This window comes from Emydura macquarii, unplaced genomic scaffold (assembly GCF_026122565.2).
Source record: "Emydura macquarii macquarii isolate MOO-44397 ecotype Brisbane River unplaced genomic scaffold, CSIRO-AGI_Emac_v2 contig_2422, whole genome shotgun sequence".
Classification (NCBI taxonomy): domain Eukaryota; kingdom Metazoa; phylum Chordata; order Testudines; family Chelidae; genus Emydura; species Emydura macquarii.
In genome coordinates this window covers 37,299,264-37,318,252 of record NW_027132559.1, presented here as the reverse complement: position 1 = coordinate 37,318,252, position 18,989 = coordinate 37,299,264, and the positions used below count along the sequence as shown (strand labels likewise).

The 18,989-nt window shown below is 41.6% G+C and overlaps 1 protein-coding gene across 4 annotated transcripts in view; it reads left to right on the top strand.

The window, feature by feature from the left end:
- Positions 1 to 18,989, top strand: part of CUBN (cubilin) — a 196,380-nt gene that overhangs the window by 85,378 nt on the left and 92,013 nt on the right. For all 4 annotated transcript variants that reach the window (XM_067562300.1, XM_067562301.1, XM_067562299.1 and 1 more), the window contains 3 exons: positions 4,077 to 4,258; positions 11,604 to 11,778; positions 17,140 to 17,321. In XM_067562300.1, the coding sequence (XP_067418401.1) occupies positions 4,077 to 4,258; positions 11,604 to 11,778; positions 17,140 to 17,321 (539 nt within the window). The remainder of the gene's footprint in view (positions 1 to 4,076; positions 4,259 to 11,603; positions 11,779 to 17,139; positions 17,322 to 18,989) is intronic.

The following is an 18,989-nucleotide window of genomic DNA, read 5'->3' as shown; positions in this document are numbered from 1 at the left end:
ACATATCCTTGAACTAAGGTTTCAGCTAAAGATAAAGTAGCATTTTTGGCACATTGGAGTATTTGGCCCTGAAATTTTACTGTTCTGGATTGGATGGGTGGTTTTGTTTAATTTTTTTTTTCAAATGTGACAAAACACATTTTTTAAGTAGAATGCAGTTTATAAAAGCTTTAGCAATTATTTTTATGAGAAGGCAAGGTTAATAAACAACTAAGCATGTTAGTGGATCAGTGTACTTCTTTTTGATAAAGGAAACACTTACATTTTCCTGATGAATAGGAACTGAGGAAAATTAAGTTATAAAAAGCAGTTTTAGAAACTCTCCTAGAGTTTGCAAACACTTCAGTGTGAAATTGAATGACACAGGAACATTTAATGTAGCTAGTGAGCCATTCCATGACTGCTAACTCTGGGCAGGGGTCAGACAGACCCTTCATGCATGACATAAAACAGTTTTAGGGCAGGTCAGATTTGAGCAAAGAGTATTGGTAAGAGTGTCTATAGTAGAGAACATAACATAGTAGAAAACAAAGATGGGCTGCACCATGCTTGCCTCATGATTGCAGTCAGTCCTCTTTGCTCTCCTATTATGTGGAACAACAATCTAGATATTTTGTAATCATGCTAGAAGGAAGGGATAACTTTGGATGAACTGAAAGGATTCAAGAAGAGCAAAGGTTTTTGACAACAGTTCTCATCCCTCTCAAGCTTCCCTGAGGCAATTGTCACTGGTATCCCATGCTCACATGGAGGTAGATCATGCATCAGGTTATGTGCCCCCCTCAGGTGTCAAAGCCAAAAAAGAGAGAAGAGGGTTTGGGTCTTATTTTTAATCATGACTCAAATGACCCCTAAAAGTTGTGTTTGTAGAAGTCTGAAATAAAAACTTGTGGACTCCTAAGTTAACACACGCAGAGCCAATATGCTGCTGCTGCATACAGGTAACAGCTGCGAAGAAATAATACAGGTTTGGGGATTAAGCTCTTGGTCTTATTGCCTGCTGCCTGTTATGGGTAGAGAAAAAGCCACATCCTCCTAGTTGAATGTCATTGGCTTCTCCAACTCAGCGTTTCCCCCCGTTTAGGCACAGTTTCATGGCTTTTACAGTGAATCACATCAGTGCTCTTCTTTTTTGGAGTTGGGCTCAAAACCAAAGTTTAAGGACTAAATTTTGCAAAGATAAGGGATTGGAAGTTGTAGAACAATGCACAACTCTTAGACCTTGACTTTCAAAAGGCCACAGCTGAAATAAATGCAGAAGAAGAAGGATGTAAGATTGCTCATTATTACTGCAGCTGTGACTAACTCCCTTTAAGCCCCAATTATTTACATAGACAGACATTTGGTGGGGGGCCAACATTTGAGGCCCTGAACCAATTGTCCTACATTCCCCCTCCCTATCTTGTCAGGCCTTGATATAAGGATTCCCTAGCTCTGCTTCCCTCCTTTCTTCCAAAGATATTCCCCTGAGCAGGAGGCCAGGAATGGGAGAGGTTTAGCAGCTGCTATAACAGCCTTAAACCACTTGAGGATTCCTCACTCACATTGCGTACGGGGGAAATCTAAGGGGCAGATCTGCTGGCTTTGTCCCATCAGATCAAGGATCTGCATCTGGTCTGCTGGATTGTTGTTGATTTTTTTTAATCCTCATGATAGCTGAGCAATTTAATAACCATAAGGGGATGGGGACAATTTCTTATATGAAGGGAAAATGCATAGTATGTTTCTAATGTGGAGTGTTTTATAATTGCACAGTTGCAATTGAACAAAGAAAGAGTAATATTAAAACCACCAAATTCCAAGAAGTTAATTTATGTGTTGTGGCTTGGCTGCTTGCAGTCATGTTTATTAAGCTGCTGGAAATTGCATTGTCCAGTATTTTATGATTTCTAAAGTTATGGGAAATGTGATTACAGCAATAGGAAGCCCTATCATAAAAACACTGAGAAATGTTTGAGAGACAGTTGAAGTCAATGGGAGCAGCGGGTGCATTACACTGCTGAAAATTAGAGGCCATGGTGACAATTTTGACCTTTATTTTTTGCCTCAGATTTTCCATCTGTAAAATGGAGAAAAAGAGGCACAGTGAGAGGAAAGTTGAAATTAAAGATACTGATGCTCACTCGCGTTTGTAAACCATTTGAAATCCTGAGATGAAAATTTCTGTATAATTGCTAGGAATTATTATTGTTGCTATTATAACAGATACTACACAGTGCAACCAATTCCAATTTGTAAGACAGGTAAAATTAGCAAAATTCTGGCAGAGATTCCAGTGGAAAAGAAAATAGCGCTACTGTGGCTAAAATGGTAATGCTCTTATGACATTTCTCCTAGCTTTAGGATTTTCTAATATTAAATGTGTATCCTTTCTTAATAAAAGCAAATACAGCCTTCCTCCACTCTCTGCATATATCTTTAATGATGTGGAAATGGTTGAAATTATAAAGATCTAGACTGAACTACTGAGTGTGTGATTGTCAGCTTGGCCTGATTTAGGAGTCTATTATTACGCCTGCAAATTTGTGAGCACAAATCATTGCAATACAGTACAGGCTATTTAAATGTCTGCCTCTGCTTTTCCTCACAGATAAGGTATTTTAGAAATCTGAATCACCTAATTTGTGCCTACAAATAGTTGCTGGTGCAAAATTATGCCTAGGAAAATGGAAGCCACTATTTAAAAATCTGGTCCTCAGTTTCAAAAAGCCTTCTACTTCTTTCCCTCTCCCCAGCATCAATGCGGTGGGGGAGGCTTCTGTAGCAGAAGTAGTATAGGATAGGGGAGGTGGCACCATCTCCAGTCCCCTCCTCTTATCCCCACTGATGTCTTTTGTACCTCTGTCTTCTGCCCCTCTACCCCATGCTTCACTTCCTCCCTGCTGCTTTGCCTGACGTGAGCTGCTCACACTTGAAGATGAGTGGAAATAACTCACTTAAAACTGAGACCCAAAACACATCGGCGAGAAATCAGCTTCATGAAAAGGAAAAGTACTACAGCACAATCAGTTTACCTGCATTAAAGAGAACTTTATTTATTTTAAACTAGGGACGTTCTATTGCTGGTATGTATTATGTGGTTGACACTAGCTGTGAGTAGGACATTTCCCATGCATTTAATGATAACTTGAGGGGCCAGAACCTTAGGCCCAGCTGAAGTGCACAATGTGAAGCTGCCTTTACACCTTCTTAATTAAAGGGCTGCTCTCAGTTGCATTGACTGGAACAGCCTTTTTGGGGTTATTTTGCTGACCCAGGATCCGAGCATGATTTGACTATATCCTTCCCTGTCCTGTCTTGAAATGCCCCCTACATGTCCAACAATGTGCCAGTGGCATAGAAGCTTTACACCACCCGGCAATTCCCCTACCTACATGGAATCCCTGGCTTTCTCCTTATGGTAGCTCTGTGACTGCTACACTCTCTGAGCAGTGCCAGTCAGGGTGGGGGCTGGTGATCTGGCCCTAGATTTTGAAGTACCCCGGATTCAACATAGTCTGTCAATATCTGGAATCTTGTGGTAAAAATGGGCCTGACCACGAGAACCCGAAGGCTCCCACTGATTCTGGTGGGAATCTTTTTCCCGTGTTTCCCTAGCGCAGATAAGGTAATTGTGAGAATGCCCTCCTCTCCACTGATCAGCAACAGTATAGACGCTACTTTGAGTCTCTTTCTTACACATTTACAAGTTACTTTGGTTAAATATTTCTAAACCGACCTATTTTTCAAATGTGTGTGTAAGTAAGAAAGGAGATTGCTGTGTGTGGGTAGCCTGTTGGTTTGACAGTTTTATTGCACATACATTTCCCCAAATAAGAGAGACAAAGGAGGCAGTGATTACACAACCAACTGGCTTCCCTGCCAAGGGATTTTCATGCCATGAAGTTTTACATTTTAGTCATTACAAGTCAGTGATTTCTCGCCAAACTTGCCATTACGAGATCACAGCCCAAGTGATTGTACAGGATTTGCAGATTAAAAATGTGCTGATATCTCTCTTTGAGTCAAATTGTAGTTGTCAGATGGTTTTGTTTCTACAGTACTTAATTGACCAGCCTGCCTTGCCACTTTAACAGGTTGTGGTGGAGAACTCTCTGGTGCATCAGGATCTTTCAATAGTCCTGGCTACCCAAGCAGGTACCCAAGCAATAAGGAATGTGTCTGGTACATTGACACAGCACCTGGTAGCAGCATTCAACTCACCATTCAAGAATTCAACCTTGATTATCATTCCGACTGCAACTCTGGTGTTTTGGAGGTAAGAGCTTTAGTTGCAGCCTTCTGAAATATGCAAGTTCCGCATGTTTCTATCTTGAGCGCAGAAACACAAAAGACCTGCACGACCAGAACAGGCCCTATCTTCCGTCATCTGTCTCTGATTATGGCCCATGTCAGAATTTTCAGAGGAGGGCAAAAATAGCCCTATTGGCAGTGTTTCTTTCTATGGCTGTAGCTCTAGAGGCCCCAATCAAGAACACGGTCCTAGGGTGCTAGGCACTGTACATGCACATAGTAAAAGCCAGCACTGCCCTGAGGATCTCTTAGTCTTTAAATAAAGCACCTTTTATGAAGTATGTAACACGGCAGTACTCTACTGTAAAAGGATACATTGTCCTCATGCCAGAGGACAATCCATATAATGGAGTAATAGGAAGGAAGCAGGTAATTACGGTGGAAGCCCCTTGTGGAGGCCTATTGTGAGGAGATTACTGTCATGGATCATCCAAATGGCAGTGAAGGGCAACCCCTGCTCCTGAACAAATAAGGGTGTTAATGTCTAGTAAGAAACATCTACACAGCCAAATACCCTGGTTGTTCAACATTCACACACACAAACAGAGGTAACACAATTGAACTCGGGATTCTTGATTCTAAAACAAGGCTTCCCTGCTTGGAGAGGAAACTAAGATCCCGATCCTGCAAAGATTTGTGCACGTGCTTCACTTTATGCACTGTGAATACTAGTCCCATTGACTTCAGTGTCTTTGCAGGAGTGAGGCTTGAGGGAGCTCCATTGACTCCATTACACTCTTATTTTCTAGCTCTTCAGAATAGAAATCACATGTTTAAACCAAATTACCACTCTGTTTTGGTGGAAATGTAGTGGATAATGGATAACTATTATCAGGGGCTGTTGTTAAGTTGACTGTTTTCTCTGCTGTGGTCTGGTCCAATGGTCCAATGTATCTAAGCATCACACTACAAAGTTCTGCAAAGCCCTACCAGAATTTTGAAATCCCAGCCATTGTCACTTGCGATGCATTCAAACCAGCATTCGGCACTGAGCAAGTACACTTCAGCTTTGTTTATATTTTAAAACAAAGGCAAAAATGTTGGCACCTGGGAGCCTAAAGGCCAGCACCTAAATTCATATTTAGCTAGGTAGCTGAAAAGTGGGGAAAAAATAGAATAAAATGTCACGCTAATGCAAATATAAATAGTGGGGTAGCAGTGGTAGTACAGGTAGCGGAACAATGCCATGTACAAACCCACCTGAAACCACTGGGTACGTACTCAGCATGGCTCAATCATGCCTCCTCTGCTGTTACCTGTGCTACTGCGTTTACATTGCTATTTATATTTGCACTAACTCAATGCGACCTAGCAGAAGTATGTGTACATGAGCAGGGGAATCACACCCCTAACTCCTAGTGTAGACATAGACTAAATGTAGGTTACCCAAGTTGCAAAATATTATCCAGAGCTTATAAAGCTCTAAGCCTCATCCACAGAGAATAGCTCCCCTCTGCCATTTAAAAGCCACTTCTTTGAGGCGCAAGAATGTGTAGATGATGTTGCTTTTGCTTTGAAAGCAGGCACTTTGAAAGCAGGCATCTCTCACGTATGCATTCAAGAAAAAAAAAACCTGCAGTTTCCAGTGCTTTAGAAATGGCCCCACATGTCAACAATGAACATAGTGATTGTTTTTAAGACTTCTCATGATGTGAGTGAGGTCTTCTATAGTAAAAACTGAGTTCAGTTGCCTTTTTAAATGCTGCACATGCCACATATTGAAAGGAGGTGATTTCCTTGACATGTACTGAAATAAAAAAAAATAGACAACACTTGGCTGGGGCATTTTCTTGATTTTTGTTGGGATGTTTTTACATTTTAAAATAATTGAAGAAATCCCTGTTGGATAATAAAGGTAGAGTTTAAAATTAACATTGAAAACGCAGTTTCGATTGAAAATACATAAACATAGAGCAATCATTATGTTTCCATTGTTAGTTATTTAATGTCCTATTTATCATCCACTGGCATTTTGTAAACTTCAGAGGGAAATTCTGTGCTGCCATGACAAGATGGGGCTGTGGATTGGAAATGAAAGGATTTTGCCAATCTGTTACACCACATCTATCCTTATTGTGTACCCTTTCCTTTCACTTAAATATAAAGAGACAGGTTGATTAGATCTTAATGCCACAAGTAACTTTGTCTTTCCAATGAAGCCTAGTCCCTTCTTACCAAGCAGTCAGTTTAAATGGACCAGTTTTATTCTCAGAAATCTGTGTCATGATGATAGCCGGCCACATAAAAACAGCCTTTCTGTTGCTCATAACTCTGGAATGCTGACTTGATTGTAACAATAAATGGAGCTAACAGGGCAGAAGCAAAAGATAAAAACAGACTAAAACCACCGGCTTTATTGATTTGCCCTGCACCCCAACCATTCAATCAAAAAAAAAAATGTTATCTCTGAATCAGGTGTTCTATTTAGACAGATTATTTTTTATTTTTATATTTCTACAGCTCAGGCACTGTAGTTCTGCATGAACCACACCCTAGAATTTTTTCCATACTTTCTACCCACTTTTGTTTTAGACATTCATGTGGTAGCTATTGGTTTTCTCCTCTGTAGCCAAAAGTAGCATTTTATTGCTTTTTGTCATGGAAACACTTTGGTTTGTTGTTGCTGCAGCCCTTGTGAAAGTGTCTGATTAGTTGAACTGGCATAAAGGAAAAATGGAAATCAATCCACTCCTAACTGTAATAAAGCAACACAATTGCTTAGCTTTGACTAGCCCTTTTGATTTTGAAATTGTACAGGAGGCAAATGTGAAACAGGCGAATAACATAAAAGAATAACAGAAATTCAGTTTCCACTAACTTTTTCTTCCCCCTGTCTTTTTTGGTTTGATGGTCTCAACAATACGTATAACTGTTCAAGATGGGCTAAATTCACCCCTGGTGTAACACACAGAAAAGAGGGGAGTTTGTCAGTGTTGAATTTGGTCCATTTGGTCCACAACATGAAGGTGTCCCTAGGAAAGTGGGAACACAATGAGAATATCTTAGAGACATACGCATTATTTTCATTAGACTGGAATATGCCTACTTAGTTTTCATGCCAAATATTGTTACTGGACAGGTTTAGATGATTAAGAACACATGTTTTTGGCTACATACTGTGCTAGAGCCCTGAGTCAGGGAGAGAGACCCCAAGCAAGAGAAAAATGGATCACACTGTGAACAGGCTTTGTTCTGACAATTGTAGGAGTTGTTACCCCACTCAGGCATCCAAGCAGTGAAGTTTTATTGCTGAAATTGAGCTTCAAGCACAGACATATGCTTCTTCCCAGGACTGTTGCTGATTCATTATGAAGCCCTCATTGGAACAGCAATTTCATTCATTCTGATTTGTCCAGAATGTCTTGAGACCATTAGTGACAGAGGAGCTGTTATAGATTTAAGTCATGCTGCTTCTCTCTGGAAACCAAAAATCTGCTCCTATCCAAAATTAAAGCAAGCATTCAGGCAATTAGGTTTGTGAAATAAACCACGAAAAACAAAGACAGAACGCTCTGGATGTCCTGTAGAGACTGTAATGTTTAAAAACCTGTTTATTTGTTACTCCTTGTAGGGATTAAAGGTGCAGAGTAGGAAGCGCTGCTTTGTCCACTCAATGTTTTCACTGGCAAAAGGCAAGGTTGTTGTTTCCCCGCCATGTCCCTATGGGCAGGGCAGGGTGGGGCATCCCATTGTGATAGTGCACAATGAAGCAAAACACCCAGGGCTACATTGCACTTATCCTTGGTGTTTAGGGGTGGTGGCACTAGTACAGGATTCTAAAATACTTGATCAGAACTTTGACCTACAGCTTAGACAGCACATGAACCATTTCTTCAGTCCAAAATGTCTGAGGGAGTTTGTTAAAAGGTCATGTTTGCGCCCATCTGCACCTATCTTCAGAAGAGACCAGAAGCAGGAATGCCACGTGAAAAGTTGTTTTTTTGTGGAATTTCCATCAGGTTAATTTGAAGGGGTGTGTTCATCTGATGTTTTTCTCAACCTTTTGAAGTTCACCAGATTATTAAAATACTGGGACAGATTCAGCCTGGTTTTCTACTTGTGTCTGCTCGCAGAATTCTAAGCACAGGGTTCTGATGGTAGAATACCTGCTGGGGTTTGTTGCCACAATTTCTCATCCTCTGTTGTAGTGTTAGGGGCCAAAACAGCTAAAGATTTAGTTGGCACTGGCTAAGAATGGGCATAGGCATTTGTTGAACAACTAGGGAATACTGTTGTAAACTGCAAGGGTGTGGATGGCTTACCTAGTGGGTGGAGCAGGACTTTTTCTGGTGTTTGGGGTGACCGTTCAGAATAAAGGCAAGTGTAGATCTAGGAGCCAGGTACCAGGCTGGGGTAAATCTGAAGTCAGGGTTGAGAAGCCAAGCCAAAGGTCAGAACTGTAGTCATGATTGTGCATAGGACATAGAGTCAAAGACTAGCCTGGAGCCGACAGGAGTCAAGGCTGGAACTGGATTGGAAGAAGGCTGGAGTGAAGACTTGAGCCAGGCCACAGAGGGACTGGAACAAGGACTGGAAGCCGGAGCAGGGCAAATGCAGCTCTGGGCGTGGTCTGCATTGAACAGCTGCTGCAAGGCTCAGGTAGCAGGCCTCCAGCTCCTCTGTCCAGTCAGGAAGCACCCGTTTGGAGACGGGTCATAGTACCCAGTTGGGCCTGCTGGATTTCCTAGCAACCAGACTGAGAGCCTGCTATGCTCATGACAACTGTAATCTGGTGTATTCTCTCAGCAGCCTCCACCATTGGGACGCCTATTAAGGGGCTTTTTAAGCTGCCCTCCTCTGGTAGAGCCCCTGATCGAGGGCAGGGAGCCAAAACAGAGGGTATAATTTTCAAAATCATGTAAGTGAGTTAGGCATCTACATCCAACTGACTTTCAGTGGGGCTTAGGCACCTATCTCACTTAAGCACTTAGAAAATTTTACCCAGCATCTGCCCTTCCAGCAGCTGTAAGAAGCCATGCTAATTCAGGGAGGGTAAGTCTGGCCCACCAAGTACAAATAGGCCCAGTCCAAACTTGGGAGAATGTGAAATCAAGAACTAGAATTACATAGTTGTACTCTATCCTTACTGCGCAATTCAAAAATCACTATGAGTGTGGAACAGTGGTGGTGGTAATGGTGGTGGGCTTGATGACCTTCCAATATGATACTATGAGATTGACAGATGGATTTTGGTGAGGTTAATTCTGCTAAATAAGAAGCAATAACATCCATATACCTGTTAATGCGTGCTGTGGAGACGATTTTTTTTTAACTGTACCAGGAATACATTTGTCTCGAAAGAGTTTTTACAAAATCTTCATTTTACTTCCTTGGTCAAGGCCCAGTAGCTTGGGGCTGTATTCAGCCAATTAAGTCAATGGAATTGCAACCTGAGGAAAGATGGGAGAATCTGGTCTAAAACTAAGAAGTCAGTCCAAACTCACCTAATAAGGACAACTAATCAGAATAGGCTTCAGCAAAGAGATACAAATTGTACCAACAAGAGCAAGAAAAGCACGTATTTATGTCCACACAAAAATAATGTTCTAATTTTATATAGATATAGAATCATAGAATATTAGGGTTGGAAGGGACCTCAGGAAGTCAACTAGTCCAACCACCTGCTCAAAGCAGGACCAACCCCAACTAAATCATCTCAGCCAGGCCTTTGCCAAGCCGGTCCTTAAAAACCTCTAAAGGATGGAGATTCCACCACCTCTCTACGTAACCACCCTTCTAGTAAAAAGGTTTTTCCTAATATCCAACCTAGACCTCCGCAATTCAATTTGAGACCATTGCTCCTAGTTCTGTCATCTGCTACCGCTGCGAACAGCCAAGCTCCATCCTCCCTGGAACCCCACTTCAAGTAGTTGAAAGCTGCTATCAAATCCTCCCTCACTCTTTTTTTCTGCAGACTAAACAAGCCTAGTTCCTTCAGCCTCTCCTTATAAGTCATGTGCTTCAGTCCCCTAATCATTTTCGTTGCTGTCCGCTGGACTCTATCCAATTTGTCCACATTCTTTCTGTAGTGAGGGACCCAAAACTGGACACACTACTCCAAATGTGGCCTCACCAATGCTGAATAGAGGGGAATAATCACTTCCCTCAATCTGCTGGCAGTGTTCCTACTAATGCAGCCCAATATGCCATTAGCCTTCTTGGCGATAAGGGCACACTGTTGATTTATATCCAGCTTTTTGGCCACTGTAACCCCCAGGTCCTTTTCTGCCGACCTGCTACCTAGTCAGTCACTCCCCAGTCTGTAGCAGTGCATGGGATTCTTCCGTCCTAAGTGCAGGCTCTGCACTTGTCCTTGTTGAACCCCATCAGATTTCTTTTGATCCAATATTCCAATTTGTCTAGGTCACTCTGTATCCTATCCTTACCCTCCAGCATATCTACCACTCTCCCCTGCTTAGTGTCATCTACAAACTTGCTGAGGGTACAATCCACTCCATCTCCAGATCATTAATGAAGATGTTGAACAAAACCGACCCCAGCACCGACCCCTGGTGCCTTCCGCTTGTTACCAGCTGCCAACTAGACATTGAGCCATTGATCATCACCTGTTGAGCCCAATGATCTAGCCAGCTTTCTATCCACCTTATAGTCCATTCATCCAACCCATACTTCTTTAACTTGCGGGCAAGAATACTATGAGAGACCATATCAAAATCTTTGCTAAAGTCAAGATATATCACGTCCACCGCTTTCTCCACGTCCACAGAGCCAGTCATCTCATCATAGAAGGCAATCAGGATTGGATATAGATTGGAGGGGATGGTATGGAGGGGAAAGAGGGTTTAAATCCCAGAAAAAATTCTTACTGTATGCACAAAGCATGTGAAAAGTTCATCTATAATCTTGTACTCACTCACTGACTGGGTGAGTCAAGTGTTCTAGTGCCTCTGACAGACATGAGATGATCTTTCAGAGGATGGCACATTGACCATTCAGGAGATGAGACTCCCATTGTCTGGTCAATGTGTGCAGAATATGCTGGTTTTGCCCGTCACTCCTTAATGCCCTTTACACAACTTCTGTTCACATACTGAATATGGGTAGTTCAGAAAAATCATCTTTTTCATGGCTGATCAGTTTGAGCACACTGTAGCAATGAGTGTGTCTTAAAATTTGGAGTCACATTCAATAATTTTAGGGCCATGGGTTTTTTGAGTTAATTCTGAATTCATAAAATATCTCCCAAATATTGCATGTATTAAGCAGTTTGCAGTTTGTTGTGATTTACTCTGTTATGGTGAACTATCTCTTAAAAGGCCTTTACCTCCAATTTTCCCTTCTATTTCCAGATCTACGGTGGTCCTGATTTTCTCTCTCCTAGGCTGGCCCAACTGTGTGTTTCAAGACCAGCAGAGAACCCCCTACGAGTCTCTAGCACTGGCAATTCCATGGCAATCCGATTCAAATCAGATATAAATGTGAATGGGAGGGGGTTCAATGCTACTTGGCAAGAGACACTAGGAGGTGAGTGTGTGGGGAACAGTGCTGATGAAAACTGATGAAGTCCATTAAGAAGTGGGGATGAGTGAACTAGTTTTGCATACATTTTTAACTGCTTCAAATATTGTGGGTTTGAAAGTTTGACTTGAACCAAAATGTTACTGGAGTTGCATTTCATTTAGGAGAAACTGTGAAAAGGGGATAGGGGAAGACAGATAAATTCTAATGGGAAAAGAAATGCAATAAATAGGCCATATATAGAATATCAACTTGTAGCAACTTGGTCTTGTGGGGGATTCTTCTATCCCTAACTAATCTCACAGGCTCCCCTATAGCTAGAAATAATTTTTTTTTAATTCAATGGCTCTTTTGGTTTTAAATTTCAAAGTGAAAAAAGATCTGAGAATTCAAACTAGTTTTGATAACCTTGTGAACTCCCAAACTATTTGGAATGATTAATAAATCCTTGAACTCTGCAGGGTTCACCTATCCCTCATTCAATTATTCAAAGTCTCAGCAGTAGACAGTGAAATGAGATATTTTACAAATGACAGCAGGCAAAAGCCATAGAGAAGACTGAAATACATTACACTGCTTTTCCAAACAGTACAGAAAATCTTTTGAAAAAGGCCTTAAATTCAGAGTGCTGAAGAGCATGTTGGATGCTTATTTACAAGCATGTATTCAGGTGCTGTTTGCCAGCACCAATTTTCCAGGAAATTGTGTATTTGGAAACACTGAATTGAAGCTGGTTTGCTGGGAATGAGAAATTTAATGAGAGTTTCAAAATGTCTTTGTTGAACTTAAATTCTGTATTTTGCTAAAATCACTGGCAGCTCTGCTCGTCCTTCTCTATTTGTTTTTCCTCTGTGTATTGTGCCCTTTAGACTATAATGCACAAATGAAGGAAACTGGAACGGGTCCAGAGCCCTAAAAAAAGAATCTGAACCATAAAAAAAGAAATCTCCCCTCCTTTTTGCGTGTTTCCTTTCACAAAGTACATGATTTTTGTATATGGCTTTGCTGCAACTGACAGTTACTTTCAGAAAGGAGGTTCTGGAAGTTACTGGCAATCCAATAAGTCCTGGGGGCATTGTGCATCTAAGCACTCCGCTATTCAGTAATAAACTGATGACTATTGGCCTGCTATGCCAACCTCTGCATCACATTGTCTGGGCTTCAGAGCAGCCTTCCCCTCACACTGTCATGACAAGCTTAGCTACATTCTGTAACCTTTGAAATGAAAAATGCCTGGTTAATGTGCTCAGCCTTGGTAATAAAAGTTAAGACCAAAGTTTTCAAACTTGGGTGCCTGAAATTAGGTACCTAAATCCAGATGTGCTTCTCCACTAGTGTGAAGTCAATGTGGGTGCACAGGGTCTCTGAAAGTCGCTCACTTGCCATTTTTAGATGCTAAAGTGTGTATTTAAGTGCCTAACTTTAGACATTCAAGTTTTACATTTTTGGTTTCAGTTCATATATCTCCCATGTGCTCATCATAGAATGAGCCTTGTAGTTGTTAGTTTATTTAGATATATCTGTGTTCTTCTATGAAATAGAAATTCCCCTTCCCTAGCCTTCTACACAGGTTCCCATTGTTGGACTTGGCATATTCCTGGTTCTGTGTGGAGTCTGGCTCTGGGTGAACTATTGGAAGAAGAAATCAAAATGCAGTCACGAGCGCCCAAACAACTGCAAAGGGGCATCTGCATCAAGGATGTGCATGGCACTCTCCAGTTCTTTTCTCAGAGCTGGGAGCCTGGAGCTGAGCTGACTTGATTCTATCGGATTATTTTCCTTCTGAGATTTAAAGAGCTAGTTCTGAAGCTGGGCGCAGCAGAGATGCAGGGCAGTTATCAGGAAAAGCTGATTATAATCTGCCCAGTTCTGGGCATACGTAGAGTAGCCTGCAGAGCGATGTTCCAACATGCACCAGCCAGTAGTGGTTCTCAAGGGACATCTTCTAGATAAGTGTAGGTGTAGAGCACAGTGTGCTGCAGCCATACCTCCACCCCACCCTGATGTGTTTCTTGTGCTGGGGGTTGTGGGAAAGATGATGAAGGATCAGGGAATGGCTGCATTTCCCTATCTGTCACAAAAAAAGGTGTAGAATGGGGAGAAAATCTACTTCAAAATGTGTTTTTCTCTTTAAAAAAGAGATTATATTCAAACAGTGTCTCTGTTTATTTAACTGCATTTCTCCTGTTTAAAAGAAATCATATTTTCTCAATAGAAAAGATGAGGAAGAAAGAAATTCCTAAACCAGGATGCAAGTTTTGCACCCTGTTTAGGAAGATAATGCCTGGGGGTGTGATTCACCATTATAATAACTGCATCCTATATATTGGTTATTTGCCTAGCTGGCAGAATGAGTGATTTGCATACGGTAATGTGTAGTTTTGCCCCAGAGCCTTTTACGCTATCGCTGTTAAAGGGCTGGTGGAGCAGAACCCAGAGGATCCCACAGATGCACAATGAAGTGTGGGGTGGAGGGGGTAGGAGAGGGATTTGGATGGATAGACTTCCTACCCCTTGTCACCAGATGATGCTACCAAAGGAATTTAAAAAGGGAGGAGCTCTGAGATGCTGGGCTTTATCCTGTGTGTTTCCTGAGGAACATCTCTTACATGTTGAACCTCACATCTTGAGGTTCCTAAGGCTGTGTAAGGAATTACTGTCAGCAGCTCTGGATATTCTATGGCCACCCTTGATACTGCACTCAAGCATTTTAACCTCTACCAGGAGGACATAGTTAGAAACAGACTAACTTGTTCTTCCCACTAATGAGGGTCCTTTGGAGTCCTGTAAAGGCTTGGGCCTCTCAGTTTCCAAGAGTTTGAGAAGATTTACCACTCAACATGGTATCTTATATCTTTTTCTCCCATCCTATTCCAGACTCCCTAGCTGTCTCTGCAGTTAATAATTGTGACTAGGGATCTGAATGTTTTTAAATCAAGTGTGAATGTACAAATATGGAAATAGAAAGGGGAGGCTACATTATTTCACAGGAGACCTGCATTAGCAATTCACAATGTTGGTCTTTTTCCTGGATGTGATTTGTCCATGAACAGGCTACCATTTTGACAAATGTATTAGTTTTTCAGTATTGTGTAAACATAATTTGTGCAAACAAACCTCAGCATATGGATCACCCAGCAAATACTCACTGCTAGTACTCTGTATTCACAATTCAGTATTCAAGCTCTGTGACTGGCCACCAAGTTATATGGGATTGTTTCTGTTCCCTGATTGGACAACTGGAATGAACTACAATACTGCTGCCTCCACCAAAACAAGTTTCCTTTACCTTCCTTAAAATTAATCTTGACTGGGGAGATCAAGGTCTGAGATTTGCTTTTTGTGAACATTGACATAAAGAAAACTGCAAATAAGTCTGAACATGAGGGCACAAACACCATCAAAGTAAAAGTTTATTTAGAAGCCATCAAAACGTTTGGGTGAAATTTGCACCTATGCAGAGAGTCAATGCAAGGCTATATCCCACTTCATCTTGTCCAAGGCCATGTCTGCATTGCTGCAGCTATGCCACTGTAGTGCCATAGTGTAGACGCTTCCTACATTGATAGAAGGGGTTTTTCTGTCAATGTAGTTAATCCACCGCTCTAAGAGGCAGTAGCTAGGTCAATGGAAGAATTTTTCCGTTGACCTAGCCACATCTACATCTGGTTAGGTCAACCTAACTATGTCGCTCAGGGCACAGAACTTTTCACAGCCTTGAGTGACGTAGCTAGGTCAATCTAATTTTTAAGTGTAGACCAGGCCCAAGAAGATGGCTTATGTGAGACTTAGATAGTACATAGGCCTTGTGTTGACCCTATGTACTGGGATAAATTTAACTGTTTCTGAATGATTTTTACCCAGCTCTACTTACAAGTAATTTGAATTCTATTAAAAAAGTCTCTTGCAAAGATCCATATGTACTTCCTACTTTACCCGTGGTAGTTGGAAATTCTTTTCTTGACAAGGCAGGGCAGGAAGTGGAAGGAAGGGTGTGGTACAGTTATACATCCCCTGAGTGCAGTAGACCTTCAGCACAGGCATGAGTACTCTTGATCTGATTTCAAAGGTTACTATTATTCTCGCAACTCCCAATTCTACACACAGCTAGGGGTGCTAGATCCAACAATATGGGTTTAAGCAAGAGTTCTTCTGAAAGCTAATTACCAGTAAACAACCTAGCTGAATAGCGAATAGATGTGGATTTTAATTGCTGCTCTCCCACTTCACTAAATGAACTGATTTATTTATTTGTGTGAAGTTCATACTTCTCCATTCTCAATGAAATATTCCAGATTTTTCTTACTAAAAGGGCAACCTCAAATGTTTATTTTAGTTAAGCCCTTCCCACAAGTGTTGGGATGCTTATCTAAAGTTCATCCAAACTATTTGAAATTTATGAGGTCTTCTCTTTCCTCACTCTTTATGGGATTTTCTCACTCTCTCCTCTGAGGATCCCTCACACTGGACCCCAACAGCTACACAATTTCCTTACTTCCAATAGGCTTCATCCCTCTCTAACAGACTCTGTAACATCTGGCTCCCTTTCTGCAAATCACCCTTTCCAAACTGCCAATAAATCCTCTCACTGGTGTTGCTCCCTTTGAAAAGTATGAAAGTTTCTTGGTGGCTCTGCTGTACTGGTCTGTTGAGATATTATGAGTTTTGGTGTTATTCTGCTCAGAAGTATCACAGAATGAATTAGATCCCTCAGGAAAGCTCTAGAGTAGGAATATAGGAATTGCCATTCTGGATCAGATCCAAAGTCCAGTAAGTCCAGTATTGTGTGTTTTATGTAGCCAGTTGTTGTAAGAAGAGAAGCATTTATCCAAATGTGTGAAGGGGTATTCCCTTTCTTCAGAATAGAGATGAGATTCAAGGTTGTTCTTATGTTTTCTGAACTGCTTTTCTCACCCCTACTTAAATTACTTCTAATCTTTGATTTCTCAATATGCCAAATCCAACCATTTGGACTGCGTAAAGCATCTATGATACTGAGGCAGAAAATATTTTTTTTTTAAATTGCATTTACAATAGCTAAAATTAAAGTCATAAGGGTTATCCACCCTCATGCTTCAGCATATAAGCCATCCACTATCTGCCTGGGGTAAAAAGAAATTTCCCTTATAGGCATAGTTGCCCATTATGAAAGTTTTACATTTTCCTCTTAGTCATCTGGCACTGGACTGGTCAGAGACAGGACACTGAATCAGATGAAGTATTGGTCTGATCCAATTTAGTGATTCCTACGTCCTTAACAGAAAATAAGAAACTCAAGATATTTAACTGTTTAGATTAAAAGTCAGCTAAATTCTTGCTGAGGTTAAATGAGGCATTTTTGATAGATGTTGATTACACCCTTTCCAGGTTGTGGTGGAGTTTTCCAAGCGTCCAGTGGTGAAATCCATTCTCCAAACTACCCTCAACCTTACAATGACAACACTGACTGTTCTTGGGTTATCCAAGTTGACCATAGGCACCGTGTTTTACTGAACTTCTCAGATTTTGACACTGAACTTCACCACTCCTGTGACTACGACAATGTCGCTGTAAGTAACAATGGATATTTCAAAAGTTTCCTGAACAAGTCTTAGGGAAACATTCACAAAGAGGAAATTTATTGTACAATCTAAGCTGCAGTTGATTTCAGGATATTTGCCAGGCAATCACATTCTGCATTTATTCATTTAAGAGCTAAACTTCAAATGTAATACAATAGTAAATCTGTGGCACAGCTTTCTTTGCTCCACCACTTTGCGCCTCCATCTTTCTTCCATAAGCTGCCAATTACACATAAAACATGCTCCCATAGCAGCCCAGAGCATCTTTAGGGAGACATGGTGCAGCTGTATCATGGTGATGCATCCTCCTCCACATTCTTAGGGGCTGTATGTGCCCCACAAGTGCACAGAGTGAGGATTCCCTGCACTATGACTTGCCCTCTCATGGGGTAGGGTGAGACATAAGCTCCTTGCATGCTCAGTGACACCTTGGACACCCATGTAATGGCCTGTCCAGATAGATTTTGTTATAGAATTGTAGAGAGTTGACTCCATGGGCAAAAATAATTCCGGCTTGATTATTATTTTTGTGTCCATGTCACAGGGTTCACTTACCATTAGTGGCACTCCTCCTGCTCATTTTGGGGATTAGCTCTAGCCAGACATTGCACCCTCCTCTGGCAGCAATTCCCCCGTTGTCCTCTCACACCCTCTGCAACTCAGGGTGTTCCCTTTTTGGGACTTGGCCCTCGAGCCAGGTCACTAGACATGTTTCCCCATTCCAGGGTATCAAAGTCTCACTCTACAAAATGGCAGTCTTCCCTTCACTGCTCTAACCATGCCACTCTTCTAGTGGCTGGGAGGGGAACCCAGGCCTGCCCGCCACTCCAGGTTCCAGTTACTATCTCTAGTAACAGGGGGCTCACTCTCAGACTATGTTGCTTTTCCCCGGACTACTTCCTACTTCATAGCACTACCTTCTGGCTTCACAGCTCTCTCTGAATTTGCCAACCCAAGCACCTTCCTCTCAAGGAGTGACTGCAGACTACTTCCCCTACAGCCCCCTTCTGTTGCCAGCTACCTGGCTTTATACTTGCCCTGCTTGTTCCTTCTTAGTTGGGAAGCATCAGCAATTAGGTCTCAGCACTTCTTGACTTTCTTCCCAGTGCAGCCTATAGGTTAATTGGGCCTAATTTACCCTCTCAGGGCCAGTGTGGGGAGTGCATCCCATCAAAGTCCACCACACATTCAAGTGATCCTTGGCTGGCTGTTTAACGACTTAATTAGAAAGCCTGCCCTCTAAAACTTCACATTGCTACTGGTTTATGAGCTCTTATTGATCTCCCAGAAATTCAGGCTGCAAGTGTGTGAAAATGAAGAGCACTGCAAGTCCAGAACTATAGGCCTCCTGAGAATAGAGAATATGGAATCCTGACCTGTGATGTCAGATTCCACTTCACTCAGTACAAAGGAATGTGTGATCTGTGTGACTCTGCAAAGTACAGATAAAACATAGAGGATTAAATAAAAATGCATCCTCTCTCTCCTAGATAAAACCTCATTCGCAGTGAATTCAAACAGGCAGGAACAGAGGGTCTTTTGAAAACAGGGCATCGCTACTAACAGCATTACTTGCTAAGGCTTTTTGTGCCAAACCAGTAAAAAATAGAACATCTGATTTCTGTTGAAGCAAATCAAAGATTTCTTTTTAACACA